Source organism: Dendrobates tinctorius, unplaced genomic scaffold, assembly GCF_039654945.1.
Source record: "Dendrobates tinctorius isolate UK_male_01 unplaced genomic scaffold, ASM3965494v1 ptg000032l, whole genome shotgun sequence".
NCBI classification, from domain to species: Eukaryota; Metazoa; Chordata; class Amphibia; order Anura; family Dendrobatidae; genus Dendrobates; species Dendrobates tinctorius.
This window is the reverse complement of record NW_027361700.1, coordinates 46,144,306-46,158,082: the sequence shown is the minus strand read 5'-3', so window position 1 is coordinate 46,158,082 and position 13,777 is coordinate 46,144,306. Positions and strand designations below refer to the sequence as shown.

The window sequence follows — 13,777 nt, the reverse complement described above, 5'->3', positions numbered from 1 at the left end:
TGTGTCGGTCTTATTTGTAGGCTGTGTCCATTATTGCAGCTCTGTCCCATTCAAGTAAAAACTGTTAAACCAGTCAAAATCCAAGTTAATAAGAACAGAGCCATTTTTGAAGGGGGAAAAAGGGCAAATAATTTTTATACTAAACCACATTTAAACTTCATAATTAATCTTTAGAATGAATCAATTGTTGATTGCATTATAATGTATCTTACAGCCAGTAATGTGAAGTAGGAAATGGGAAAATCTTTGTTACAGAGTGGAGAGCATGGAGAGCATCAGTAAGCAGCTCCTGACTGATTTCTTTAACCAACTGAAAGCCAGGACTTATAATTGTGAGTTAGTGCACAGCTGTGTATAATGAACTGATCCATCAGGAAACTGAGCATATAGGAACTGCCTTTAACAGAATCTGTCACCAGGTTATTGTTAGCCCATCGGAGAGCAACATGATGTAGGGGCAGAGACTCTGATTCCAGGGATGTGTCACTTACTGGGTTGCATGCTGTAGTTTTGTAAAAAAAAACAAAAAATCATTTACCGTATGTATCTGCTACTGAGCTCTGTATAACCTCGCTCCACCACTGACTGACAGATTTCTGTGTACTCTATGCAAAGGCATAAAGCTGTCAATCAGTTGTGGAGGCAGGGTTATACAGTACTCATGAATATGAAGGACTATGTGACAGCAGGTTTACTAGTCCCTCTAGTGATAATCTCCTGCTGATAAAGCAATAATTTTATAAAAACTACAGTAAGCAGCCCAGTAAGTAATACTTTACTTGAATCAAGGTATCTGCCTGGTGATTACTGGCTGATTTTGTTATTTTAACACTACTCTGTTCAAGAAAAGGCAGAATTCTCTATGTGGAATACCCCTATATCCCGATAATCTGTAATATCACACTTGTGGCAGGTGTGCTGCCAGTTTTGGATTTCAAACATTTTTTTAGCTGTAGCTGAGTAAAAAGTTGCTGTAAAGCATGTATTTTGTTCTGAAGGACCCGACACATCCCTGCATTAAACGGACAAGCTGTTGATTTTAATGAGTAGCATGTAATGCCTAATTTCTCCTGTGGCGGCACTGCAGGATAATTGAATACTTGCTGTCTGGCTCCCCTGCAGATTACAGCTGATCACTGGTGGCCCGAGCATTGAGACACTCCATGGTCAAGTGATCGTAAATAAAAATATAGTCCATTAGAGAGGCGGGTAAGCAGAACTCTGTAGAACTAGCACAGGTATTATTTGTTTTGAGGATGCAGGCATAACAGATGAGTAACTTCCAGAAACAAGTGCTTATTACTTCTATTTTCGGCATTTTACCACATCGGGTTATCACGCAGACATCCGTTCAGTGAGCGAATGTTATAGAACCTTAAAATAAGGATTATTATAAAAATGATATATCCCGAAGGGGAAGTCGATGTACATGTGGTCTGAGTCTGACATTTGGTCATTTCGCTTTTAATTTTATATCCATAATTTGGATGATTTCTAAATGATTTACAACCTGGTTTTTTTTCTGGGTCTTTGATATGGACTCAATATGCTAATGATAGATCATTAATATTAGATAGGACCCTAACCAATTCCCGGAATCTTCTAAAGTCTAATTATTGAAGGTGTCGTGGTGCACCAGAAGTGCCGCAGTTCCGTCCATTGGCCATGAATGTTATGGCTTTCTCTTTCCCATGAGCGTGAGATGGAGGTTGGAGTACCAATAATGGCCACCACACACTGCACACAGCTTTATCACTTCCAGTGCACTATGGTCCTACTAGTAGGGTTGTCGGTAGCGGGACACCCACCAATCTGATGTTGATAACCAATCCTAAGCGGATGGTCCAGTTTCAGAAAACCCTGGTCACCTAGCCGTGGTGTATTTTAAGAAAACGCTTTACTAACCCTCTCCAGTTCCAGCTCTGCGTCTCTGCTGCTGCTCCCAGTGTCTGTCATCATCTGCAAGTTGTCAGTGCTGTGGTTAAAGACTCAACGCAAGCAGAGCCGCTGAGCTCACTGACTGGGTGCTACGCTGCTGGCGTGATGTCAGCGCTGCAGGCAATAACAGACCCTGAAAGCAGCAGTGGAGACTCAGCGCTGGACCCAGGGACTTAGAGTAAAGTTAGAGCTATCTTTACTCTGCACACAGCTTTATCACTTCCAGTGAACCATGGTCCTACTAGTAGCGTTGTCGGTAGCGGGACACCCACCAATCTGATGTTGATAACCAATCCTAAGCGGATGGTCCAGTTTCAGAAAACCCTGGTCACCTAGCCGTGGTGTGTTTTAAGAAAACGCTTTACTAACCCTCTCCAGGTCCAGCTCTGCATCTCTGCTGCTGCTCCCAGTGTCTGTCATTATCTGCAAGTTGTCAGTGCTATGGCTAAAGACTCAACGCAAGCAGAGCCGCTGAGCTCACTGACTGGGTGCTACGCTGCTGGCGTGATGTCAGCGCTGCAGGCAATAACAGACCCTGAAAGCAGCAGTGGAGACTCAGCGCTGGACCCAGGGACTTAGAGTAAAGCTAGAGCTATATTTTTATTTTTAAACAAACTGTAGCTGGGAACAGGGATTTTCCAAAACTAGAAAACCCCTTTAGGCTACGTTCACACAATGAGCTTTTGCTGAGCTTTTGATATTGCAGATTTTCTGCAACCATTATGTAAAATAGGTTAGTTGCATTTTTTTCGAAAATACAGAGTAAAAAAAACTCATTGTGGGAATGTAACCATAAAGAAAGGCCATCAAAATTAAAGCCTACCTCACTTTTACAAGAAAAATAATTCTAGTGCAGGAGTCTGCCATAGAAACTTTTTTCTAAATCATTCTGTCAGAGAATTTTGCTGTTTAACAAAGCGAGGACCGTCTGAAGTCTTTGCTGCACTAAACTAGGCAGTGTCCTACTCGTTGCTTTTATCTACTGCCTTCAGCGCAGGAGCGAGCACTGTAATGTCCGATGATACTCGCGCCTACACGGTAGGGAGCAGGACGTTGCTTAGTTTAGTGCAGACTTCTGATGGATAAATAGCAAAAACTTCTAACAGCGTGATTAAAAATTGATGATACCTGAGACCCTGATTCCAGCAATGTGTCACTCACTGGGCTTCTTAATGTACTTTTGATAAAATCACTGTTTTATCAGCAGATTATCACTAGATGATTAGTAAACCTGCTGCCATGTAATCCTCCATATTTATAAATTATGTATAACTCCGCCACTACTTCTGATTGGAAGCTTTCTGCCAATGCACAGAGTACACAGGAATCGGGCAATCAGTGGTGTGGGCAGGGTCATACAGAGCTCAGCTTTCAGCGAACTGCTAGATTTTATCAAACTGACAGCAAGCAACCAAGTAAGTAATACAGTGCTCAAATCAGGGTCTCTGCCCCTGCATTATGCTATTCTCACATGAGGTAGCAAAAACCTGATGACAGATTTCCTTTAAAGTCTCTGAAAACCCCTTTAAGAGGACTCTGTCAGCACAGAATGACTATTCGAACTAAGTACAGGCTCTCGGTGCTTCACAGCGGAGCCAGTCATTTATATACATCTTCCCACCGGCTTGGTTTCCATCTCTCTCCTCCCTTTTCTGGCTCAATAAAGCCAGAGCTGTCATTGAAAGAAGGAGGGGGAGATAAAGGGACAACAAGCAGGTGGGAAAATTGTAAATTATTGGGCATGTCATGATGCAACGAGAGGCGTGACTTAGTTTGAAAAGTCGTTCTCTGCTCACAGAGTCCCTTTAAAGGGATAATTCATCCTTTCTTTTGTTAGTAATACATACAAGAAGAGAACATTGGATCTCAAACTACCGATGATTTCACTCAGTGAGCGGGCAGGTTCTGTAGATCAACCCCTTTGGCACGGCGCAGAGATTTCTAAATCTCACATTATTCTAAGCAAATGCCATTCAAGTCAATATGTATCATATTTTGAGTAACAAAAGTCTCTGAGCGGAGGCAATGTGGTTTAAAATCTACAGAACCCCTTCATTCTAGAAATCAGTGGTGACCTGAGATCACTGTGATAGGATATGCCACAGAAACAAGAAAAGATCTTTTGGCCTGGATTTCCCCTTTAAGGCCATGTGCACACGATGCAGATTGCCTGCGGATCCGCAGCGGATTTTACCGCGCAGAAACGCTGCAGATCCGCAGTGTGATTTACAGTACAATGTAAATCAATGGGAAAAAAAAACCGCTGTGCACACGCTGCGGTTTTTGTGCGGTACAAAAAAAGCAGCATGACACTTCTTTTGTCCGTTTTTCCACCTGCTCCATTCTCCAAATCCGCAGAGGGAAAACCGCAGTGTAAGGCCGGTTTCACATTAGCGCTTTTTAAGCGCACGCACGGCCGGGGGTAGCTCCGCCCCCGAGCCGGCTCTCTGCCCGGCGTGCCCGCCCCTTCCTTGTAGCGCCGCCTCCTAGCGCACAGCGGCGCCTGCGATCGGCGCACCCTATCTTTAGCATAGGGTGCGCAGATCGTGCGCAGGCCGTGCGCTAGTTGCGCTTTGACCTGCGCTGCGCACTTTTGACGGTGCGCCGTGCGCGCCAAAATCCGAAAAGTTCGATTTTGGCGCGCACGGCGCACCGTCAAAAGTGCGCAGCGCAGGTCAAAGCGCAACTAGCGCACGACCGGCGCACCCTATGCTAAAGATAGGGTGCGCCGATCGCAGGCGCCGCTGTGCGCTAGGAGGCGGCGCTACAAGGAAGGGGCGGGCACGCCGGGCAGAGAGCCGGCTCGGGGGCGGAGCTACCCCCGGCCGTGCGTGCGCTTAAAAAGCGCGAATGTGAAACCAGCCTAAAACCGCACAAAAACCGCAAGAAAACCGCAAAAAAAAACAGGAAGAAATCCGCAGGAAAAATGCAGGTCATTTGACCTGCGGATTTCTTAAAATCTGGGCGGAAAAATCCGCAGGACAAAAAAGTACGCGTGCACTTAGCCTAAAATATAGAAGACTAAGGTTCCAGAATGATGGTATACAAGGCCCAGTGCAAATAGGTTTAATTTATTTAACCACGTTGTGACTAATCTCCACGATTTCAAGTTTTTTACTTGAAAAACATTGATTTCTCTCGAGCAAAATTATTACATGACATGTAGGAGCAGTACACACTGATAAAGGGGTATTTCTAGCTCAGACATTTATGGCACATGTTGCATGTACATCACTCAGGTTAGAGCAGTAGTACAAAGGAACAGGATTTTACTCAGGGCAACCGTTAAAGTCTTTCACAGCGGATGTGAGGTCACAGTCTTCAGACATGCAGTTAGATTACAAGCTTCCTTCCAACACACTAAATAACTTTTCTTCATACAATGTCCATACACAGTGCAGTACATAATACCTTCTGGTGCAGTGAAGTGGGGGGAGCAAGGGTGATGAGTCCGGTGCTGTTGCTCTCTCACCTTCTTATCTTGAGGCATCAAAGATTGCGATTGCTCCTTGCTGTCCTGAATGCTTTTATGATTTCAGCAGTCACTTCTATGAACAAACTAGTCTCTATAGCTTATCTCAGTCTAGTCTCACAGGAGACTTTCCGACACAGCTTTCTCTTGGAGGTCCCGAACACAACTACAACTTTCCCAGAATCCTCTGGGGCTGAGCTGACCACTCCCTGTCTCCTATAACTATTTTAAGACCTCTAGTTTCTGGATGATTCTCAATAATCAATTCAGCTTCTACTTGTCACACACATTTATTCAACTCAAAAATTGGATTACCTTTATCCACTTTCTGGCCACTTTGAATAGAGAGGTTGCCATGCACGCGTTCATCTTTCCATTCACTTCTACTTTGATGCTTGAAAGTGGAAAATGAGAACAAAATCAAAAATGGAGTCCAAAATATTAGACTTTATCATTTTTGTTATATTCATGGAAAATCTGTTAGCGGGAGAAGTATGTGAACCTTTGCTTTCAGTATCTGGTGTGATCCCCTGAATAGCAATAACTGCATCTAAAAGTTTCCGATAATTGTTGATTGGTCTTGCAAAAATTTGTGCAAAAATCTGGAAAATTCTGAAGTATTCACAAATCTTAAAACGCCACTGTATTGGTGATCAAAAAAAATAGTCACGCAACTGTTCCTAGTTAATTAAAGGGGGACTGTTATTATTTTTGCGTATGGGACTAAGCCTAAGAACTGATAGGCCAATTCTGCACAGCGTCGAACTCTTCTCGCTCAGCTAGCAATTCCCCTGCTTCACTTCTCCTGTGCTCAACAGAGCAGCACCTTTCTGCTTGTCTGCTCTGCTGATGGAGCGCAACTACAGACGTAATGCTATGTGACAACCGGCTCCCCGCAGTTAATTAACTGGGAGCCAATCAGCATGACATCGCTAGAGATGTCCTATTGACAGAGCAGCGCAAAAGATGCTGCTCTATCAAAGTGACATCAGTAGCAGATGAAAAATCTCAGGCAAGAATGGTCTGTGAAGGCTCTGAGCCAGCAGAGATCGCGCTAGGCAGAACAGGAATGTAGTTAACAATTGCCTGCCTATTCATTCTTTGCCCCATACGCAAAAATAATAAAAGTTCCAGACAACCCCTTTAAGTGGATGAAGTTGTGTAGCACGGCCAACTCCCTAGACACAGCAGAAAAGAAATAGAAATTGGATGACCCCTGTTCTGAAGATAGATGAAGGCCCAAGAGATGAGACTGGCATATACTGTATCATACACTGATGGTGAATACCTAAGATATGAATACCCCCTTTAAATTATAAAATATTTTGTATACATGTTACTTTTCAATTATTGGTCCTTTGTTGCAGCCTTTTATTATACTCCAGAGCAGCCTTTACAATTCTGCTGTAAAAAACATTAATAAGTTTACAGACCTGTCCTTTAATGCAGGGGCAGAAGGAAGGCAGAAGGAAAGTAGTTAACATAAATGGCTATGTCAAAATCATTTTCGTAATTTGGAGAGAAAAAATATTTCTGCAATAAAATGGGAACTTCCCCATTCATCTAGTATTGCTGCTTGCTTCTGTGATTTTTGTGCAATGTGGAAGTCAGAAGAGCTACAGGTTGACTTAAAGGAAACCTGTCATGCAAAATAATGCTATAAACCTGCCAATATAGGGTTAATCTATAGATTAATAGCAATCTGACACTGTGCAGCGCCTACAGCGAGACTCCCCCCCCCAGCAGCGTTCGACTTCCAGCCATATAGGTGGTGCCGGCATAGTTTCAGTCACCGCTCTGTGCCCTTCTCTATTGCTGAGCCTATTGTCAGTCTTTCTCAGAAAAGTGAGAGCTGTGATTCTGAAGACTGTCCATGTTGGGTGAGAGGGAGGGGTGGCTTGTGATTATGCAGGAGTGATAAGAAAACCTTGTTCAGGTGATGAGATGGAGGAGAATTGAGGTGAGCAGCTAAATGATGTACAGTTGTGGCCAAAAGTATTGACACCCCTGCAATTCTGTCAGATAATACTCAGTTTCTTCCTGAAAATGATTGCAAACACAAATTCTTTGGTATTATCTTCATTTAATTTGTCTTAAATGAAAAAACACAAAAAGAATTGTCCTAAAGACAAATTGGATATAATTCCACATCAAACATAAAAAAGAGGGTGGACAAAAGTATTGGCACTGTTCGAAAAATCATGTGATGCTTCTCTAATTTGTGTAATTAACAGCACCTGTAACTTACCTGTGGCACCTAACAGGTGTTGGCAATAAGTAAATCACACTTGCAGCCAGTTGACATGGAATAAAGTTGACTCAACCTCTGTCCTGTGTCCTTGTGTGTACCACATTGAGCACGGAGAAATGAACGAAGGCCAAAGAACTGTCTGAGGACTTGAGAAACCAAATTGTGAGGAAGCATGAGCAATCTCAAGGCTACAAGTCCATCTCCAAAGACCTGAATGTTCCTGTGTCTACCGTGCGCAGTGTCATCAAGAAGTTTAAAGCCCATGGCACTGTGGCTAACCTCCCTAGATAGAAAAGAAAAATTGAGAGATTTCAACGCAAGATTGTGCGGATGTTGGATAAAGAACCTCGACTAACATCCAAACAAGTTCAAGCTGCCCTGCAGTCCGAGGGTACAACAGTGTCAACCCGTACTATCCGTCGGCGTCTGAATGAAAAGGGACTGTATGGTAGGAGACCCAGGAAGACCCCACTTCTTACCCCGAGACATAAAAAGTCAGGCTGGAGTTTGCCAAAACTTACCTGAAAAAGCCTAAAACGTTTTGGAAGAATGTTCTCTGGTCAGATGAGACAAAAGTAGAGCTTTTTGGGCAGGGCATCAACATAGAGTTTACAGGAGAAAAAAAGAGGCATTCAAAGAAAAGAACACGGTCCCTACAGTCAAACATGGCGGAGGTTCCCTGATGTTTTGGGGTTGCTTTGCTGCCTCTGGCACTGGACTGCTTGACCGTGTGCATGGCATTATGATGTCTGAAGACTACCAACAAATTTTGCAGCATAATGTAGGGCCCAGTGTGAGAAAGCTGGGTCTACCTCAGAGGTCATGGGTCTTCCAGCAGGACAATGACCCAAAACACACTTCAAAAAGCACTAGAAAATGGTTTGAGAGAAAGCACTGGAGACTTCTAAGGTGGCGAACAATGAGTCCAGACCTGAATCCCATAGAATACCAGTGGAGAGATCTAAAAATGGCAGTTTGGAGAAGGCACCCTTCAAATATCAGGGACCTGGAGCAGTTTGCCAAAGAAGAATGGTCTAAAATTCCAGCAGAGCATTGTAAGAAACTCATTGATGGTTACCGTAAGCGGTTGGTCGCAGTTATTTTGGCTAAAGGTTGTGCAACCTAGTATTAGGCTGAGGGTGCCAATACTTTTGTCTGGCCCATTTTTGGAGTTTTGTGTGAAATGTTCAATGTTTTGCTTTTTGCTTCATTCTCTTTTGTGTTTTTTCATTTAAGACAAATTAAATGAAGATAATAATACCAAAGAAGTTGTGTTTGCAATCATTTTCAGGAAGAAACTGAGTATTATCTGACAGAATTGCAGGAGAATTGCAGGGGCGTCAATACGTTTGGCCACAACTGTAAGGAAATGAATGGGCTGGATTGAGCTGATGATATATTAGGAGTTAACTCCTCTCTTGGTATGTATCTATTGTGCATACTCGGCCAGGCTCTGGTGGCCGAGCTTCTTTGAAAATAGCTGTACACTATGTAAGATTAAAGCAATCAGAGCAGGAGAACTGAAAACAGATAGGGAAAAAAAACAAGTTAATGAATACCTCTTTAACTTCTATTCATTACAGCTGCCATGAAGCACAGACATCCTTCAGTGCTGTTTATACATTCAAATTCAGAAAGGAAGCGTATTACTCCCAATATGCCCATTCTCATGGATGTTTTATCAATAAAAATATTCCTAGATTACACAAGATATTCATAAATAAAAAAAAAGCCTTATGATAAACCTCCATCCATACAGACCTAAAATGTAAAATTCTGGTTCAAATCACAGGTGGGTGGAAGAATTTCTCAGCAAAGAGGTTGGAGGTCTGGATGCTTTGGTGGAATACCTATCCTATGCTCAGGGCTTTCCGTAAGTCAAAAATATTCTGAATTGCATTTATATTCTCAAGTTGTAATAACTGTGATCTGCAAGTTACATTTCATACACATTGGGTGTTATACAGGAATCAAGAGAACTGAATGCTGGGGTGGCTATTCCTTCTGCCCCTCAACACCAATGGCCCACAGCATACCACAACCCCTTTTAAGGCATGCAAGAAGGTCACTTTCTACCCAGTGGCCCTAATAGTGTTATATGTAGTAATTAAATTGTAAGATCTTCTAATGTCCATAATATATCTAGATACTAAAGATGCCTCATCCACTTTGCATTCTTGATTCTCAGCTCATATGTCCGTCCATCATGTTGGCTCTATATCTAATCGTGTTAGGGTGTTATGTTTGGTGCATGGTAAATCTTCTGATATATGTACTGAATATGAAGCCACCCTATACCACACCAAAAATAGCAACCAGTATCTGATGATAGTTACCAAAAGGGCATTATTGAGTGTTTGGAGACCTATGGCCCTGTTCCGCATAAGCACCAAGAGAATTCATTGGCAGATACACCAAATGAGGAGTGCCTTAGCTAGTGCTAATAATCCTTTATCTTTTATAGGTATGATCTAGATAGCTCTGATAATGGCACACTGGAAAAACCCAAAGCTTTACAGAGATCATTGGAGGATATCAACAGAAGCAGTGCATCTTCTTCTCCATCAAACACTCCTTCAAGAGCTCGACACCGGACAACCAAGTATTATTTGTTACTACCATATATTCTTTTTTTTCTTTCTAATTACATGTCACCACTAGAGTTGTTTGCTTTTCTGTATAACTAGCCATGATGTTCTGAAATCAGTATTCATATCATTAGAATATGATTTACCATTGTGCTCTGTATCCTAACAGACATAACCGCGCCACAATGAGAAACTCTCGACATGCGAACATGAAGGATGATATACACGTGTGTATCATGTGTTTGCGGGCAATCATGAACTACCAGGTAAGTACGATTTAGACACCCATTTGCTCACATTTACTATGTAGTTTACACCAGTTTTGTTGAAAATGGCACCAAAAAGTTGCACATTTTTGCACAAAATTGTCACAAGTCGTGACTTACAACTTTCCTTAGCACTTGACTTATTAAAAAGTTCTGAGGAAAAAAACTGCATAAGTTTCACAGAGTGAGTGCAATCGCCCAAGATGAAGACTTACATTTTAAGATATATTAACAGAAAAGCAAACAAATTACATAAATCTTGGCACAAATCTTCATGGCATGGATCTCCTGATGAGTAGACCATTTTAAATGCCTCAGTTATATTGTAGTGATTTGCGCCCTTTAATACATATGGTGCAAATCACTCCAGATTTATAGTTTTCATAGACTGGCATTAGGTCTACATTTATTAAGACTTGCAATTCTATGTGGAAAATAACAGGGTCAGCCTCCCATATACATGGGGACATCTTGGCCTCATAGCCTCACTCTTCTTCATTTTCAGTTGGGCTTCAGCATGGTGATGTCTCACTCATCTTGTGTCAACCAGATTACCCTCAGCCTCACCAACAAAAACGCTCGGTGAGTAAAGACAAGACTTTTTTTTTTAACTAAAAAAAAGTGATATTATATAGGGTCATGGTTCGAAACCTAGACCTAGCTGAGAGCCACTGTGTTATCAGATCAAAAATTTGTCTTTTCAGTCACTGCGAGTTTAGGTCCCATTTATACAATACAGTTTCTTCTGAACAACTTTTTCTTCTAAGACTTTGTTAGATGATGGACAACCTCTTTAGGAAACGATGGACAAGATTTCTGCCTTAATACCAATCAAAGTTGCGTAGGGTTGCGTCTGGTAGTACAGCTCAATGCTATGAAAGTGAATAGAAGTCAAAACTATGGCCACTGTTTTTGGACCAAACCCGTATTACATACACCTCCTTCAGTAACACAGAATGACATTGCTTTATTACCTATCATCTATTTTGTTTCCAGCACTAAAGCCCTAGTCCTGGAGCTGCTGGCGGCAGTGTGTCTAGTCCGTGGAGGACACGAGTTAATTCTCTCAGCGTTCAACTACTTTATGGAGGTAAAAAGAAGAGGCATCTGTGTAATCCTACATTAAAATTTCTATTCTGCGTTCTGACCTTGATTTTTGTGCAGGTATGTGATGAAAGCTCAAGGTTTGAAAAGCTGATGGAATATTTCAGAAATGAAGACCACAACATCGATTTCATGGTGAGAGTTAAAGCTTCATAACAAATGTGAAATTGGGGCCCTTTCAAGTGATGTCCACAAATGGCCAGGGTGTGAATGTGCACTTACACACTGTACTTATCTAGATTTAGTTTTTTGTACTTTGTACGTACAGGCGTGTGGCTCACCCTGTTTGGTCTGGGCATTCCATCTATATAGTGGTGTCCAGAAGGAAAAAGTCGCACTCTGCGGGAAATCGTTGAAGTATTTATTGACACTGAATTACATGTCACGTCGGGGATGTGAAGGACACTCTCCTTCACATCCCCGACGTGACATGTAATTCAGTGTCAATAAATACTTCAACGATTTCCCGCAGAGTGCGACTTTTTCCTTCTGGACACCACTAATTCTTTGCTTTGAAGTCAAGCACCCGGGAATCCTGGATGTGAGCTCTTCGCCTGCTGGCAGCCATTGTGCTTATCACGGTAATAGCGGTGCCGCCCGCTCTCTTTCATTGACTTCCATCTATATAGCTTTCCACGGGCAGGGGTTGAAACCGTCAGGTCTGGGTCCTGATCTGCTCTCGTCTATTTTGAGACCTGTTTGCAGATAGTGAGGTGAATTACAAGAGGTAGGGACCATCCTGATTGGGTACCCCCAGGGGTGGGATTCAGCCTGTTCTTCCTGGTTTGGTGGAACCCCTAAAATAGCAGCCAGTTTCCCAAACCCTGAAGCAGTGCAATGATCCAGTTCCAAAGTCTGACACTATAGTGGCGTGTGGTTACTGCTGGCTGCCGGGAAGCAGCGTGCACTCTGCTCCATCTTTCTCTGCAGTGAAGAGCAGAGCGAGGGTGGTGTGATCACGTGTGGGCCACGGTGAATGGGCAGCTGCAGGTGCTTTGTAATCACAACTGTGCTTGTGTAATAAGAAGCAGTGAAATCTCTGGAGAGATGTTGCAGGGTGTGCCATTAATGGGGAGAGACTGCCATCTGCTGGCCATGCAAAATCAAGTGGAACCAAATTGTGCTAGAAGATTTGCAGGTGGAGCAACTTCGTGCTGGACCTGATCAGGTGACCCACAGGAATGACTTCCTAGATATAAAAGCTCTGAGCGCCAAATCGCAGGCAGATTTTGCACTAGAGAAGAGAGTGGAGCAGATGTGCTCCATGGATGTTGCTGAGGCCAGCGTAACAGGCTTCAGTGGAAAGTCTACGCCATCAAGGTGTCGAAGTCCTCCTGAGCAGAATTTGGGCCTTGTCAGGTGATGGTCAAGTTCCACTTTCGCTAGTCGTAATAAGGATCCGGGTCCAATGCCAGTAAAGCTCAAGAGACCGGATGTCCCTAGTCAAGAGCCGAAGCCTAGTCCACTCCATTCCAGACGTAAGAGACTTCTGTCTACGGTCAAGTTGAAAAGATCCATGAGGAGACTGCCACAGGCGACTGCAGGATAGTGCCTGTGAGCAGGGCAGTCATTTCCAGCTATCCTCTATGGCAGTGATCCCCAACTCCGGTCCTCAAGAGCCACCAACAGGTCATGTTTTCAGGATTTCCTTAGTATTGCACAGGTGATAATTGCATCACCAGGACAGGCAAGAATTCAAACACCTGTGCAATACTGAGGAAATCCTGAAAACATGACCTGTTGGTGGCTCTTGAGGACCGGACTTAGGGAACACTGCTGTACGGTATCAGGGTCAGCTGGGATTAGACAGCAGCACAGGGGCATGATGGACGGCTATGGGAGACGGGGCCCAGATGCTGCAGAGACATGATTGACGGTGGGGAAGCGGCTGCTTCAGGGGGAGGCTCCATACCTATGGGACGCATAACAGGTATGAGGACCTATTTATAAAAGTTAATATTTCGACATTGCTGGGGGTCAGAAACGGAAGAGCCACCTTCACAGAATGCAGCCTTAGTGCTGCTGAAGGTGGCTCTTTTACTTAAAAACACCCGGGGGGGTGACAGGTTACCTTTAATTAAACACAGCTGGACTCCAATGAAGGAGTAGAACCATCCTCAAGGAGGATCACAAGGAAATGGACAGCATGTGACTTAAA

The 13,777-nt window shown here is 43.3% G+C and overlaps 1 protein-coding gene across 2 annotated transcripts in view; it reads left to right on the top strand.

Annotated features, from left to right (window-relative positions):
* The window catches only part of FMNL1 (formin like 1), an 88,902-nt gene that overhangs the window by 32,784 nt on the left and 42,341 nt on the right, over positions 1 to 13,777 (top strand). For both annotated transcript variants that reach the window (XM_073572882.1, XM_073572883.1), the window contains exons 5-10: positions 9,454 to 9,534; positions 10,126 to 10,263; positions 10,419 to 10,515; positions 11,021 to 11,097; positions 11,512 to 11,605; positions 11,680 to 11,754. In XM_073572882.1, the coding sequence (XP_073428983.1) occupies positions 9,454 to 9,534; positions 10,126 to 10,263; positions 10,419 to 10,515; positions 11,021 to 11,097; positions 11,512 to 11,605; positions 11,680 to 11,754 (562 nt within the window). The remainder of the gene's footprint in view (positions 1 to 9,453; positions 9,535 to 10,125; positions 10,264 to 10,418; positions 10,516 to 11,020; positions 11,098 to 11,511; positions 11,606 to 11,679; positions 11,755 to 13,777) is intronic.